A 15,194-nucleotide genomic window follows, 5' to 3' on the forward strand; every position below is an offset into this window, starting at 1 on the left:
GATACTTCGAATATTCGCATGTATTTGGACTGCACGAAAGTTGTTGGTTCAGTCCTACAAACATTCATAGGTAAAGTATTAACGAAAATACTAAGGTTCTAATAAAAGTACAGAGCGTCGACGCTCAACCCAGAACAGGCTTTAACGGACGTGCTGGTTCCTGAGAAAAAAAACTTCACCCGATACCACAGCTGGCCGGTTCGAGCGAGCCGAGGGGGGACCTTCGTTGAACTGGGGACTGCCTATGTAGCGGGGTGGGAAAAGGACAGCCATGCAAGTCGAGGCATAAAGGGTCTAAAGTACAGCTTGCCTCCCATTATCGACAACGACAAATGCAGCCAGGTAGGCAGATAGATGAAAGGAAGCATATGCACGGCGAGTACCCTCGGACACAATGCCCCTGCCAGGTTATAAACAATTTCGACGAATAAATATTTTAATAAATAATTTGTTCCTTGTATATTTTGAACGACTATGAATCTCTGGTTAAGTTATGGCGACGGAAATTCTCCTAACCGGGAGATTTCACGAGAGTGATAACTAGACTGCGGATATCCTTTGCAAAATCACAATTTCCGGCAGCATTAATTTATCAATATACAAATGAGAGAAATTTATTTCCTCCACTGGATATCTTATGTTGATAATAATATATAAACATCATTACATTTTAGTGATGCCTTTATTCTACTACATTCTGCATACTAAAATTTGCTATAAATGCCGAAACATCCACAGTCTAGTGATAACATTTATTTTAGTGCTACTGGAATCCATTTCTAACTATTTACTGCTACTCGTTCTTTACTAGCCTATGTCATACATTACAGCCAAACATTTCGGAGCACTGTTGAAACTTCAAAACAGAATTTTCGTTTCACATTATGTAATTCGAATGATGTCACCCCCGATTTTATTACATTTTTGGTGAAACACACGTACTCTTGCACGGGAAGCCTTTGTGTTATTTAAAGTGCAAAGATGACTCCGAAATGTTGTGCAGTACAGGATGCTCATAATTTCCTACTAATTAACAATATATATACCCACAATATTTCATGTGGGCCTGAAAATGTTGTTCTTTTTGAAAATAAATGCGAGAGATATTCCTCGTAAAATTTGTGGCTCTGACAAGAGCCGTTTTATAGTTTACTGTTTCTGAACTGTGTCGTTCGGTCTATTTAACGGCAAGGCAAATATTATTTTGTTCGAACGGAAATGTGTCGATATAGGTATTACTTTGGATTGTTTTGTATATTCTGCGCTATTTCTCGTACAAGTCGTTCGAACGACTCCTTCGAAATCAATAACTCGGTACTCTTCTGATAACGGCGAATCTCTTTAAGAGCTTTATTTTTATCCGGTTGTTTAGTTGTGTTCTTTTTTATTTCATTATACTGATTAATACGTGTCATTCTTCTACGGAAACGTAACACACCACTTTCATTCAACGCACGGTTTTCTATTGGAGCAGCCGTTTTACCGACACTCCTATATATGCCCTCGGTGTCGACGCGTAGCAGCTGCCCATTGGCTGGCGGGACAGTGGTGGGGACAGAAGCGGCACGATTGCTATAAAAGCGCCGAAAAGTTGGCTGGGAGCATCAAACGTGTTTCGTTCTCTGTAACCTGAGCATTACAGTTCTTTATCGACTCGCAAAATGACTGGCCGTGGTAAGGGAGGAAAGGGATTGGGAAAGGGAGGAGCCAAGCGTCACAGGAAGGTGCTTCGTGATAACATCCAAGGTATCACGAAACCAGCGATCCGTCGTCTGGCCCGTCGTGGTGGTGTGAAGCGTATCTCAGGTCTGATTTACGAGGAAACCCGTGGTGTACTGAAAGTCTTTCTGGAAAACGTCATTCGTGATGCGGTAACGTACACCGAGCACGCCAAACGGAAGACCGTGACTGCTATGGATGTCGTCTATGCGCTCAAGAGACAAGGACGCACCCTTTACGGTTTTGGAGGTTAAGCAGGACATCATCATCATCATCACCCGACGTGCGATTACCAGCGATCGTCAAAGCAAATCGGCCCTTTTCAGGGCCACAATTCTATAACATAGAAACACTGTCATTCGACTTAACTGCCGTATCTACCTGGATCCCCTGCATGAAAATCCTTGTATTCCGAGTTTTGAAAAATTTTAGTCATTTTTAACACCGTTTACCGATGAGCCAATTTTAATCGACTTTCTGTTCATATGTATATTCAATGATTGAATTCGTATTACATGACTCACCGGTGAATGTGTTAAATTGTTCAATAAAATGAATTTTGTTGTATAAAAAATATCTAAATCCTTTAGTCATCAATTGAAATTCTTTGTTCTACATGTATGAAACATTTATCTTTGTTGCTGCATTCTAAAAATCTATGAAAGTTTTGCATTATTTCAATTTTGAAATCGAAATACTCGGAACAGTAATATGATTGAATTGTACGTTGTAAGAGTAAAATACAAATTCGCTCGGTAAAAGTTTTGTGTAATGCGAAATTCGAGTGTCGATGAGAGAAGTCAACGCGCTGTGGCAGTACGACGTTGCCGGATTTTGTTGACTCGTATTCCTCGCTCTCGTTGTGAATTCTTATGAGGTACAACGTTGCCAGACTTAATCTTTAAGCCGTCAGATTATGGAGTAAGATCAATAAAAAGAATAGAAATAGTTTGTGGCTTTATCGAAAAAGTACCATAACATAACATTTACTTTCTTATGACACAGCAAGAATGGTTATAAACTGTCCTAAATATAATCTGTACAAATTCGAAAACTCACTAATTGTCATTACAGAACTTAACCCTACATGCATTTAGGACAGCTGGCGTTGTTCCACAAACTTCAAGCAGTACGAAATGTGTACTACAAAATTATACAAGTAGGCTCGGCTCCCATAATTAACTTTCTCTTTTAATTTATTGGTAATACTTTTGATTCGGAGAATTATTTTGAGTCGATCGTATATAAAGATACTAGTAACTATTATTGGTTTCTAATTCGAAAATATGAATTTTTACAGTTACCAAGACTGATAATAGAGTACAGCCTCCCGTATCCCAACATCTAATATCCGAGTAGCCTAATATTCGAACTTCTGCTATCCAAATAGGGTCTGTCCCCAGCAACAGATGCATTCTCTAATTGTAAATATGTATACTTTCTTTCTATTATGATTCTACTCAGTTACCTATGTAAAATAATTATCGTAATTTAGCAACAAAAAGATATATAATTCATGAATATTTAAACAAACTCAGTTTTCTTGTTATCCATTTAAATAAAGTTTAATACTGATACTTGTCTGAAAAAGTGATGGTTCTGTTATCCGAATAATATTCCATTTCCCACTGTTCCTGAACATTGTTTTATTAACGGAACAAATATATCCCTATTAATTTTGATACGGGAGTACTCGACTGTACTTGATTTCGGACGAAGCAAGTATTGAAACATTACGGGTGAAAAATGTTGTATGTTATACGAGTTCAAGACTGTTATTCCCATGTATACAAAAATTGGTGGCCCTGAAAAGGGCCGTTTAAAGTTTGGAAATCAGGATTAAGCTTTCTTTTCTGTCTTTTTCGGTAAAAGTACTGCTTGAATGTTTGGCAGAACGCCACCTTGCGCTATCGTTACTCCGGAAAGTAACTTGTTCAATTCCTCGTCATTACGGATGGCCAATTGTAAGTGACGTGGGATAATTCTGGTCTTCTTGTTGTCACGTGCCGCGTTACCGGCCAATTCCAGAACTTCAGCGGCCAGGTACTCCATCACAGCGGCCAAATAGACTGGTGCACCGGCGCCAACGCGTTCAGCGTAATTTCCTTTCCTCAGGAGCCGATGGATACGACCAACGGGAAATTGAAGACCAGCCCTGTTCGAACGAGACTTTGACTTTCCCTTGACTTTGCCACCTTTTCCGCGTCCAGACATGTTAAGTGTTTGTTTCGGGTTTACTGAGAACGTTCAATGGCGAAGTGTCGCTCGATTGTAACCTTTCCAAACCCCTGAACACCCGTATATATACCGCCAGAGTGCAGTTCAGGTCGCGCCAATCGGAGAGCGGGACAGCGAAGAGTGGGGGGCAGCGCACTGCGATTGGTGGACCCGAGGTGCTCCGTTACGAAATAAATACGGCGCGTTACTGAGCGCATACCATCATTCAGCGCAACGTTTCGTATCCGTACGAACTGTGTTCCGAAGCATCATCGATTCACAATGCCACCAAAAACCAGCGGAAAGGCAGTGAAGAAGGCTGGCAAGGCTCAGAAGAATATCAGCAAGACTGATAAGAAGAAGAAGCGCAGGAGGAAGGAGAGCTACGCGATCTACATCTACAAAGTCCTGAAACAAGTACATCCCGATACTGGTATCTCCAGTAAAGCGATGAGCATCATGAACAGTTTTGTGAATGATGTCTTCGAACGTATTGCTGCTGAAGCATCCCGTTTGGCTCATTACAACAAACGTTCCACAATCACATCTCGGGAGATCCAGACCGCTGTCCGTCTACTCCTGCCTGGTGAACTCGCCAAGCACGCCGTCAGCGAAGGTACCAAAGCCGTCACCAAATACACCAGCTCCAAGTGAAGTAATTCACTGTACGAACCGGCCCTTTTTAGGGCCACAAAAAATTTTCCAATGTGGGAAGTCTCGTTCAATAACCAAACCTCTCAAACCCTTAACAATTATTCTTTGATCTTCAAATACAAATCTGCATAAATTGTGTACAAATCTGATTTGAATTTTTAAATCTTCACTATCACAATTTAGAATTCTCTGCTCAATGGAAAAGAAAAACCATTGCAAACTTCTGGCCTGCATACACTAGTTTGAAATGTTCAAATTCCTTTCAACATCTAAATACCTAATGGAGTTAGGATGAAAGAATCTGAAATACTCGGAAGGTAGTTACAAGCAGCGCCGAGTGAGGCACGAATATCTGTCAATGTTTCGAAATTAAAGTGGCTTGAAATATTTTTATTTTGTCACATTAAAGCGCCGGTATATCGCTATTTTGAAAAGGATTCATTGAATGAAACTACAGGTAATTTTGATGCATTGCCATTTTGGAGGAAATAAATTGTATTGATCGAACTCTTTCTTACAGAAATTTGGGGGTTACCGTCAGGCACTATGCTTTTAACGTGTAATAAGATTTCCGTGGCTTACTATCCTCACGATTTTTGAACACGTGGATTCTCTAGCAACATAACTGTACAATTCCATCTACCCAGGACCTAACGCAGTTCTACGTAATGGTATTGTAATTATTCAGTTACAAGCGGAAAGAAAATCACTGGAATAACGAGGATGATCTATTCCAGTTTTTCGACCGCCAAAAATTCTACGAAAAATAAAGGACTTTGAACCCAACACGTAGTAAGGCTAAAGCTAATTTCACATGTACAAAAGTGTCCCAAAATCCTTCGAGCACGTCTAAATAAGTAAATATGAGTGAGAACATTTTCCGATTCTGAGGACGAAATAAAGATTTCTGTATACATGTTAGGTTAGGCTATGAAATTTGTTGAATATTGTTTTGAACACATATGAAATAAACAAAATAGCAAAAATTGTACAATGTTATAGGCAATGTATTAATTAATGGTTGAAAAATACTAATAAAGAATTCTGTGTATTGGTAAATGGAACATATTTAGAAAACGACTTCATAGAATGATAAGACCCTCGCGTTGCGAAATTTCCCTACTCCCCCTGCTGCTTAAACGTATATTACTAGATTTTATTTAACTAGGTTCTGCTCATCGGTATTACGACCAAAAGTCATGATTCACAAATAAAACACAAAGTTATGAAAAATTCAGTATTTATTCTTACTCGAGCTCTTTCAATAAAGACACATATGTACAATATTCTAACCCTAACACTCTTACACATCTAGGCCGTACAAAAAACAATCTAGATTAAGTTTTACTTAATATAGTACGTAATATCACAGTATATTCCCTACAGTTAAACAGAGAAAAATCTTAAAAGTAATACTGTTACTAGATTGTCAGAAAATTGTTCCTTGTCGTAATGAAATTTGTGGCCCTGAAAAGGGCCATTTTGTGTCAAATACAATGGTTATAATCCCTCGTGAGACTTATTTCTTGGCTGCTGGCTTGACCGCTTTGGAGGCGGCCGCCCTCTTCGGTTTTGGCGTCCTGGTCTTCGCAGCCGGTGCTTTGGCTGTCTTCTTGCTTTTCGAGATGGCTTTTGATTCGGGTGCAATTTTCACTTTCTCGGCCTTCACGGGTTTCTCAGCTTTGGCAGCGGGCGATTTCTTGACAGCTGGTTTCTTCGTCACTGCCTCGGTCTTCTTCGGACTAGGTGTCTTCTTTGCCGTGGTCGGTTTACGGACCGGGGTGGTCTTCTTCTCGACCGATTTCTTGGCCTTTTTCGGCTCGGCCATTTTCACCGCACGCGGAACCTTGTTCTTTGACTCGGAACCCTTGGCCATGGGCAGCTTGAACGAGCCTGATGCACCTTTTCCCTTCGTCTGCACGACAGCACCAGATGTGACGGCTGACTTCAAGTATCGCTTGATGAATGGCGCCAGCTTTTCACCGTCCACTTTGTACGTCGACGCGATGTACTTCTTAATTGCTTGGAGCGATGATCCCTTGCGATCCTTCAGTTCCCGAATAGCGGCATTCACCATCTCCGATGTCGGTGGATGAGAGGACTTTGACTTCGGCGACTTCACCGATTTCGACTTCGGCGTGGTCTTCTTTGCCGGGCTGACGTTGCTTTCGGTGGACTCCACCGCGGTATTTCCAGCGTTTGTTTTGTCCTCCATTGTTTCTTTTTCCTCACTTTTCGATATTAGAACTTCTCGCAAACTTCCGTTTTACAATTGGGCACAATGAACGTGTGTTGTCGATGGTGTTTATACCGTTTGATACTCCAATGAGTGGACGATAGTCACAAAATTGAGTAGTTTGCGGGGAAAGCGCACTGTCTACCACGCTAGCGCGGACCGAGAGGAGAGACCCAGCGAATATGTTGAGCGGCAAGTTTCTTTTAAAACAGTGAAGCGGTAAACGATCACCCGATTTCGAGGAAAATTTCTCGAATTTGGAATCGAGTAGCGATGAAACGATGCTACAGGCGAACGACCACGTGTTTCTAGTTTAATTCGGTGGCCGTCACCGGCCGATAAACGTCGTCGTCTTCGTGCACGCCACAATTTCCCGACCAGTGTCATTTGGCGGGACCGGGACATGTTACGGAAAAATAATAAAAATTCGCAATTTACCCACAACTTCCCATTGTGTTTCTATGCAAAATGATTCTAATGGGAACGTTGCTTTGTGCCATGGTCCGTTTTTCCATAAAAAAGCACCTGTATTTATGAAATAACGCGTTTAAAATAGGTGGTGCAGGAATCCGTATCCCTCTACGAAATGGACACCAAGCTGCTTCGATATTTTACAACAGGATCATGTATAATAAAATATTTTTACATTTTTTAGTCGTAACGTGGATTCACCACAGGACGGACAAGCGAGATTCTTGCAAAATGTATGAACAATAAATAAAAATGTAATCGATTTAAAGCGTTCACGTGGAACGTACAGCTACGAAAGCATAACCTCATTCGTGGCAAGAAACGGCGATATTTAATGTTGTTTATAGACTGTAAAGGGTGTTTCGTGGATTTTTCATGGTGGTAATATATTCCGTGACATCTATTCAGGTCGATAAAATGTGCTGAAATGTTGAAAAATATGGGAAAAATACATGAAACTTGAAAGAATGTATCGATGAGATGATTGCGACACGGATTCGTCGACGTACGATTTCTATTTTTATAATTTTGCAATAAACGGTAGCAATCATTATGTTTTTGGGCACAATCTACGCATTGTTTGAGAAAATGGTTTTCAATGCGCGACATTGTATAATATTCGATGCTGTTACGACTACATCGAAAAATGGCAATGAAATGTCTTCATCTGCGTTCATAAAAATGGATGCCTGTCTCAGTTCATGGAAATATTAGGATTTATTGGAAATAATAATACATTTACGGAATATTTCCAGAATTATTCTCGCATATTAGCGATGTAATTTGGCATTCGTGATAAGAGTGTCATGTTGAAGCATGGAAAATAATCGAACCGAATTGAACGAATCACGCGAGACCGATACTCGATCCGCTGAGGTAGACATGTTGTTTTAGCATTGTTGTTTAGGCACAGATTGAAAAATGCTACTATTATACACTTCGATAAAATAAGTTGATGCATTCTTTAGTAATTTTTGTATGCATTTTTATGCTGAGATACCTATCCACATTGCATATAAAAGCATTTTTATTACTTTTTCACTTCTTAATATCCTTAATTCTCAGTTCTGTGAATTAAGGATCGAAACACAGATAAAGTGGAAATGTAAATTATTTAGTGTTGAATTACGCTAGTATTATACAAAAATATTAGTATTCATATTTTTCTTGCGTAACATGCTTAAAACATTTAATATGTTAATTGGGAAAGTAATCCTACGATATTTGTTATTTACTACATAATTTACGCATTTTGTTCTAGCACGTAAAAAATGACGAAAATAAGGAAAATGATTTAGAAACAAAGCCATAGAAATAAGATTCAGATATGATCAGAAGACACATCAGCAGGTTGAGAATTGGAATAGAATATTAACATTCTTCGGCTAGGAGGATAAAGTTTGACAAAGCTCTTCGCTTCTATACAATAATACGCCATTTTTGTGTCGCCTGCAACCTCTTAAGCCCCTTTGGAAAGGGGCCTTTAATTTATGAAGGGCAATGATTGTTAATCATTTTTCATGCAGTTCAAATCTAACTGTGTAACCTTGATAATGTTTACGAATAAAAACAGTTGTATCTAGGTATCGAATTCAAATTATTCGATATAATTTGTACCAGCCATCTGTGGAAAGTGGTTTTTCAAATTCCGTTTACCCTGTGAAGTAGTAGCGACATATATCGTACTATCTACTAAACCAAATGATGACGTTAAAGAATTAAAAAAAAGAAGAAAGGAAAAAGAGAACTATTACTTCATTGCATACATTAAGTTTCATGAATTTAATCCAACAGAATTACATATGTCAACATTTTACATTGAGGTTATGTCCAACAAAGTTCTATAAAGTTGTTGTGTTAGGCCTGATTCTAAATCATTTTTTCGACCGTCAAATTCGCCATAAGTCCATAAAAATAACATCAATTGACAACGATGCGAGAACATAAACTGACAGCTTGTGTTTCAATCGTATCGCCAGCTAATAGTCGCTTCGTTTCAGAAACAAACACGAGCCGATGCTTCGGCTTGGCGCATGTTTATTCGTTGATGGAATTACAGGTAAAAAAAGGTTAATGGTGCGTGTTAATCGCAGCGATAAATATGTTCGGCTAAGTAAGCGCGCGAAAGTTTCCTACGAAGTGTGTGACATCCAGCAATTCCAGTGCTAAAAAACGTTTTCGCAGCAAGTAGCCGGTTTTCATTCGGGTGGGGAAAATCAATAGGAAAACCGAATTGAAATCAGCAAGCATGGGTCATTAATGGATCGTGGATGAAACGCGTGGCGTTATTTTGGAACGTTCCCAGAGGTGCGTGTGCGAATGTATCTTCGTTCGTGGGACTTTCACGATGACACTTCCGAAATGCATCGGCTCTTGACGCACGCGGAAGCATCGGCTGTCATTCAGTGGTGGTGAATCGGCGATCGTTCAACAGCTGTGCTCGATCGGCGGAAGATGTTGAAAAATTCAACGATCATCGATGCTTCTTGACATACAATATCGGAGGAGACGGTGCCGCATATCGAGCTACGCTTAACCATGACGATACTCCGAAATATTCTGTTCGTCTGGATTGTGTCGTGTATCGTGTCCCGGGTCGACTACGCCGAAAGCACTCATATCTCGGGCACGTTCAACACGAAAGAGTTCTTCTGTTTTCTCATCAAATTCGGCTTTCAAAAAACGGATCGTCACCAACAAAAGGACTCCTACGGATATATTTTCGGCAATGTAACGTCCAAGTCCAATTTCGTGGCGCCGATCACATTGGCGGTTCTGGATCGTGGTCATTTCATAGAATATTACGGTAATCGGACGTTAGAAGACAAGAGTACTGCTTGCACCCTGATGTTCAACACCCTGAATCAAAGTTCATACGATGTGCACTGCAACGAAGAAGGTCGAGATTTCTTGAGGTACATTCTTTTGAGAGTAAGCATCCATTGAAGCAATATTGAAAGGATTAATGTTATGTTTCCTTTATCCTCAAAAAGGAGAGTACCCTGTCCAAAGGGCAAGCTGTGTCCGGATGAAGATTCTGTATGGAACATTGTAAAGGGACATCAATTCACATATGTCATACAAGATTTCTGGCAGCCACGCTTCTGGTACATGAGCTTAGTGGCCTGTTACAGGAACACAACCACCTGTCAGTGGGAATATTATGATAAGCATGATGAACTGCAATACGATATCTGGCTGGTAAATGGCAATCCAAACACCAGCGGTCTAAACAGCTTGACTTATCAGTTCTCGTACGACAGGCAGAATACTATAGAATTATACTTATTATTCTTCATGTGCTATATTATACTTGTGCCACTACAATTGTACGCTGTGAGATTACAAAAGCATCCTGTGACTAGATTGTTCACCGCCAGTCTTCTGTTAGAATTCATAGCACTATGTTTAATTTTGATACACGTGCTGAAATTTGCTCTTGACGGAGTTGGCTACGAACAATTAGAAGTTGCTGGTGATATTTTTGATATTCTATCTAGAGTAAGTGCAGAATTTATCACTTTGATTCTTGTATTTGACGATATGTGTGATGGTGTATCGGTTGATAACAGTTGTTTGTGTTTTAGACATCATTCATGCTGCTGCTCTTGTTACTTGCCAAAGGATGGGCAGTAACTAGAATGGAATTAAAATGGAAACCATTAGTTTTTGCTATATGGCTTTGTTACGGAGTGGTCCATATCTTGTTATATGTCTGGAATATGGTATACATACATTTGAATATATTTATACAGATATATATTATTCGAAGTAATAATACTAGAGGTGTGCGAGAACTCAAAAATGTTGGGGGAACCCGATGCTTGGAACGGGTCTAAAAGAGATTCCCGAGACCTTCATGCACCCGAATTACCTATCGAGACTAGGCTCATGGAACTCGAGCGTGTACCATAAATAACGATGCATGTTGAAAATATTTCAACTATAACACCTTAGAACAATGTCTTTCTATAACAACTTACGAGGAGCTAATAAAGGACCCATCCGTATTATCGAGACACAGATATTATGTTGGTAATTATAACTGTCGGATGGATTTTTGAAGAGTTGTAAATAGTTATTTATCATTTACAATTCACTACAAAACATAACACTTTCAAACTTTTCAGCTAAAAACATTCAAAATACACCATTTACATGTTTAACTACACGAAACTTTTTGTAAACACCTGCCCAATCGATTAAAAATAATTTGCATGCGTTATTTTAATATTAAACTAACGAACAGTTATTGCGCGAAGAAATTTTGAAGGAATGTTGTTGAATCCGCATTTTAAAGCCAGTCCCGAAACGTGATTCGGGTTCTTGAAATTCTCGGGAATTCCGACATTCTCGAGTCGCAAAACCTTTTCGGGAAACCGACCCGAACCCGAAAAAAATTCCCGTCCCGATTTATTCGGGTTCCCACATACCTCTAAAAGATACATACGCTTGCAGACGGAAGTTGATATTATCGAAGATATCGACGAGTATCAGACATGGCCAGGATGGTTTATACTTCTATTTAGAAGTGCAATAATGATATGGTTTCTGTGTGAATTACGAAATACTATGACGTATGAACATAATACTCAAAAGCTAAACTTCCTGCTTCATTTTGGTGCATCCTCTTTAGTTTGGTTTATATATCTACCTATTATTGCTCTAATAGCTCTTCAAGTAAGCGCATTGTGGAGGTTTAAACTATTACTAGGTGAGTGTCCAATAAAGTGAAACGGTTCGTGTACCATTTTAATTACTTAATGTACATTTTTGCAGGTATTACATACTCTGCTGATTGTTTTGCATATTGCGTAATGGCACATTTACTTTGGCCAACGCGAAGCGAACAGTATTTTTTACTTGCACAAGGAGCAGACAATGGTGACGAGTTGGATGAGTTTAATGAAGCACCACACGTATTGAATAATTATGTAGAACCTCCGGAACTTAGTAAAATCATCACTTAATATCAGATAACGAACGTTTGGTATTTGCCGAATGGTAAACTCATAGAGTTGATAATACTCTGCTATATGCTATTTGAGACTGATATATTCTGCACACTGTAATTGGGCATACATTAATAATCAAATTCACACATGTGATAGGGAGTCAGTGATTGACACCGGAAAAATAAAATGGGTGAGTATGATATGAGTACTTTTAGGGGATTCATTCATCATTTAACAGGAAAATAAACGATACGGTTAAGTTGTAGCTATCTGTAGATACAAAGTGATGATGTTAATGTAATATACAGTGATAATGTATAATGTATGTATATTTATAACTTTTATGCCAATGTACATAACAGTAATATTCAAGCTGTCAAATATTTAACATTACGGAAATATGTTCCAACCACCGGTAATCATATACATATACATAGCCGTCTACTGCTTCTTTCTAATCTTGTTATTAAAATATAACCCGACAACTTTAATTTACTCATGTCATACTCTTGGATAATATACGTCCAATGCTAATGACTCTAATTTCACTTTTAACTTTTTTCCATCGACATTTGTTACATTTAAAGGATTTAATAATTCCATGTATACAATTTTATCTAAAAATCTTCCTAATCTTGTACAATACTACACATTTTTCATGATAACACTAAGTAGCATTTTGTAATCGGGTACATAATACCTGCTCTGTATGAAAACTGTTACAATGTGTGCTTCACAAAGTATGCAAACTGAAAATAAAATCAGAGTGACACTTTATTTCTAATGGATTGTATTTGTGTAGTAGCATACAAAGTTTATAGCATTTGTAAACGAAAGATTGTATTAGTACACTACACACAAGTTTTCATAAAGAAAAATACTCTTTATGGACTCAACAATCTTTTCAGTATTAATATATTGAAATTTAAACGTTTGATCGAATTATTACGAATATATCTTTTATATATATTTTAAAAAATCAACATTATTAAAATTTCTCTGTTCTTATACTACCATATACTTTTTTTTCTTTGATATTTATATTCCAAATGTTGCAGTATTTAAAAGTACTAAACCATATATGAAATATAAAATTCTTATCAGTTTTGTGCTTGCATAGAAGTTTCCTATGACATTTTTGCTCAATTTTGTAATAAATTAAGTATTTTAATAGCAAAGTATATACTTTCTTAGGACCTTTATAAGCTATGTACCTATATATTATATTGCAATCTTGGTGCAATGTTTCTAATGTATTGACACTTGTAGAAGTAGGAGACACGATTGATTGTAAACCAAAACTGATGTTGAAAGCATAATCCTTATTTTTGTTTATACAAGACCAAGTTTTAAGAAAAAGTGTAAACAATGATTCTAAAAGAATCAGAACTGTATAAAAATCTTTTTTTTATAGTGAAAATAGAAATGTTTAATGTTTGTAGCAAGTATACAAATTTTTATGGAAATTTTAAAGATTTACGGAATGTGTATCACAATTGAAAACATGAATTGATCTGTTACTGGTATAAGTAATTTTCATGTAGTACAATTTTAACAAAGCACTGAATTAACTTAACTGTTTTTGTCTAATACATCATGTTCATAGGATATATAATGTATAATGACGATGTATCGGTTTAAATAATTCGATTTAAAAAAAAAATTGGAATATATGGTATAATAAAACAGAATGTCTTAATTATTTATTTTGAAATCTTAATTTATATTTTGCTACATAAATACTACCAATATAAAACTAAAAGTATTTATATTATATGTATGGGGCAAGGTAGAATGAAATAAATTTCCAACAGTTTAATAAAATATGAACTGAAAGAAAACACAATTTTCAACATAATGTGCGTTTATTTGCATGCTGATAAGTGACTAATTTTCTGTACACATTAAATGAATGTATTTTGCAGAGCCTTTGGAATATTTAAAATTATAGTAATCTCAAATTATTAGTAAGTTCATCTATGATTTCTTTAGGACCTGGTCCAATTCCAAGTGCAGATACTGTACCAGGTACTAATTGAGTTCTACCTGCATCTTTTATGATAGCAATAATAAGACCAGCATTACGAGCATTTCGAGCTAATGACATTAGATGTTCTTCATCAGCTACTCTTAAAACAATCTTAGGTTGCCCCTGTAATAACCAAGTTTCATACAGCTGTTGGTATTTTTTATTATCAACTGCCTGTCGATAACATTCTACTGCAGCATGTGCACACTGAGAAGCAGTTTTCCCTTTTCCCATGGGTATATCTGACCTCACAACAAGTACCATTTTACAATTTTTGACATCTGAATACTTTAAAGTATAATTGAACACACGTTTTATATGCTTTATTAAAGCTGACATCGTTACAGAATTAAGAGTATTGTTTTTCCCGCTTTTTTTGGTATTCGTCCATGCAAACCTTAAACTGTTTTACTTGCTCCCGACACTTTCTCCAATCTTGAGTTTCTGCTATACACTCCTAAAAAATGTTTGTACACTACAACATTTTGTCATACGATATGTTCTCCGTGATTAAACGTATTCGCAAAGTTAATACTTGAACTTGATAATGCAATTCCATACAGCCGGTTTTTTTCAACATTTCCTCGAGTGGATCGACAACATCCTGTTGCTGCACGGTTATGCTTGAATTAACTTTCATACTAAATTTAAGTACAATACATGCAGCATCAATGATAACTACACATCTAATAGATGCAGTTGTCGATTTAAATACGTAGAGGTTATATATTCACACGTTCTGTATCATTTCGTGACCGTATTTAAAACAAAGTGAACATGTAACGCAAATGCATCAATAGTCGAAATCGATGTTTAGTGATCTAGCTGCAACGAAAAAGCGTTATACGGGTTACTTTATCAATCTTCGACCGGTGACGAACTTTCAAATAATCAGAATGAAAAGAAATTGATT

General features: G+C 37.6%; 7 protein-coding genes across 7 annotated transcripts; 3 read left to right on the top strand and 4 right to left on the bottom strand.

Annotated features, from left to right (window-relative positions):
- Window positions 1-1,620: 1,620 nt before the first annotated feature.
- LOC107190999 (histone H4) lies at window positions 1,621-2,047 on the top strand. The gene has a single exon (XM_015579917.1). It carries the CDS (start codon window positions 1,662-1,664, stop codon window positions 1,971-1,973), a length of 312 nt encoding a protein of 103 aa, XP_015435403.1. The 5' UTR covers window positions 1,621-1,661; the 3' UTR covers window positions 1,974-2,047.
- Window positions 2,048-3,523: 1,476 nt separating this feature from the next.
- Window positions 3,524-3,981, bottom strand: LOC107190943 (histone H2A-like). Its single transcript, XM_015579856.1, has one exon. It carries the CDS (start codon window positions 3,931-3,933, stop codon window positions 3,559-3,561), a length of 375 nt encoding a protein of 124 aa, XP_015435342.1. The 5' UTR covers window positions 3,934-3,981; the 3' UTR covers window positions 3,524-3,558.
- A 193-nt stretch (window positions 3,982-4,174) lies between these two features.
- LOC107190968 (histone H2B-like) lies at window positions 4,175-4,609 on the top strand. Its single transcript, XM_015579887.1, has one exon. The coding sequence runs from the start codon at window positions 4,219-4,221 to the stop codon at window positions 4,588-4,590; it is 372 nt and encodes a 123-aa protein (XP_015435373.1). The 5' UTR covers window positions 4,175-4,218; the 3' UTR covers window positions 4,591-4,609.
- A 1,269-nt stretch (window positions 4,610-5,878) lies between these two features.
- On the bottom strand, window positions 5,879-6,925 carry LOC107190951 (histone H1-like). The gene has a single exon (XM_015579864.1). The coding sequence runs from the start codon at window positions 6,803-6,805 to the stop codon at window positions 6,110-6,112; it is 696 nt and encodes a 231-aa protein (XP_015435350.1). The 5' UTR covers window positions 6,806-6,925; the 3' UTR covers window positions 5,879-6,109.
- A 2,768-nt stretch (window positions 6,926-9,693) lies between these two features.
- LOC107190986 (integral membrane protein GPR180) lies at window positions 9,694-12,369 on the top strand. The gene is made up of 5 exons (XM_015579905.1): window positions 9,694-10,212; window positions 10,291-10,798; window positions 10,885-11,022; window positions 11,756-12,011; window positions 12,077-12,369. The coding sequence occupies exons 1-5, from the start codon at window positions 9,836-9,838 to the stop codon at window positions 12,265-12,267; spliced, it is 1,470 nt and encodes a 489-aa protein (XP_015435391.1). The 5' UTR covers window positions 9,694-9,835; the 3' UTR covers window positions 12,268-12,369.
- A 1,750-nt stretch (window positions 12,370-14,119) lies between these two features.
- Window positions 14,120-14,612, bottom strand: LOC107190976 (peptidyl-tRNA hydrolase 2, mitochondrial-like). Its single transcript, XM_015579895.1, has one exon. It carries the CDS (start codon window positions 14,543-14,545, stop codon window positions 14,198-14,200), a length of 348 nt encoding a protein of 115 aa, XP_015435381.1. The 5' UTR covers window positions 14,546-14,612; the 3' UTR covers window positions 14,120-14,197.
- Window positions 14,613-14,630: 18 nt separating this feature from the next.
- On the bottom strand, window positions 14,631-15,047 carry LOC107190977 (cytochrome c oxidase assembly factor 4 homolog, mitochondrial). Its single transcript, XM_015579897.1, has 2 exons — window positions 14,817-15,047; window positions 14,631-14,738 (listed from the first exon to the last, which is right to left on the bottom strand). The coding sequence occupies exons 1-2, from the start codon at window positions 14,919-14,921 to the stop codon at window positions 14,631-14,633; spliced, it is 213 nt and encodes a 70-aa protein (XP_015435383.1). The 5' UTR covers window positions 14,922-15,047.
- Window positions 15,048-15,194: the final 147 nt, after the last annotated feature.

Source organism: Dufourea novaeangliae, unplaced genomic scaffold (assembly GCF_001272555.1).
Source record: "Dufourea novaeangliae isolate 0120121106 unplaced genomic scaffold, ASM127255v1 scaffold208, whole genome shotgun sequence".
NCBI lineage: Eukaryota > Metazoa > Arthropoda > Insecta > Hymenoptera > Halictidae > Dufourea > Dufourea novaeangliae.

What these genes read in the sequence shown, in the direction of transcription:
- LOC107190999 (XM_015579917.1), top strand. Translation starts at nt 1,662, where the DNA reads ATGACTGGCCGTGGTAAGGGAGGAAAGGGATTGGGAAAGGGAGGAGCC.
- LOC107190943 (XM_015579856.1), bottom strand. Translation starts at nt 3,933, where the DNA reads ATGTCTGGACGCGGAAAAGGTGGCAAAGTCAAGGGAAAGTCAAAGTCT.
- LOC107190968 (XM_015579887.1), top strand. Translation starts at nt 4,219, where the DNA reads ATGCCACCAAAAACCAGCGGAAAGGCAGTGAAGAAGGCTGGCAAGGCT.
- LOC107190951 (XM_015579864.1), bottom strand. Translation starts at nt 6,805, where the DNA reads ATGGAGGACAAAACAAACGCTGGAAATACCGCGGTGGAGTCCACCGAA.
- LOC107190986 (XM_015579905.1), top strand. Translation starts at nt 9,836, where the DNA reads ATGACGATACTCCGAAATATTCTGTTCGTCTGGATTGTGTCGTGTATC. An exon ending in GAAGGTCGAGATTTCTTGAG is followed by an intron (nt 10,213 to 10,290) that starts GTACATTCTTTT and finishes ATCCTCAAAAAG; the next exon opens with GAGAGTACCCTGTCCAAAGG. An exon ending in GAGGTTTAAACTATTACTAG is followed by an intron (nt 12,012 to 12,076) that starts GTGAGTGTCCAA and finishes ACATTTTTGCAG; the next exon opens with GTATTACATACTCTGCTGAT.
- LOC107190976 (XM_015579895.1), bottom strand. Translation starts at nt 14,545, where the DNA reads ATGGTACTTGTTGTGAGGTCAGATATACCCATGGGAAAAGGGAAAACT.
- LOC107190977 (XM_015579897.1), bottom strand. Translation starts at nt 14,921, where the DNA reads ATGAAAGTTAATTCAAGCATAACCGTGCAGCAACAGGATGTTGTCGAT. An exon ending in AATTGCATTATCAAGTTCAA is followed by an intron (nt 14,739 to 14,816) that starts GTATTAACTTTG and finishes AACATTTTTTAG; the next exon opens with GAGTGTATAGCAGAAACTCA.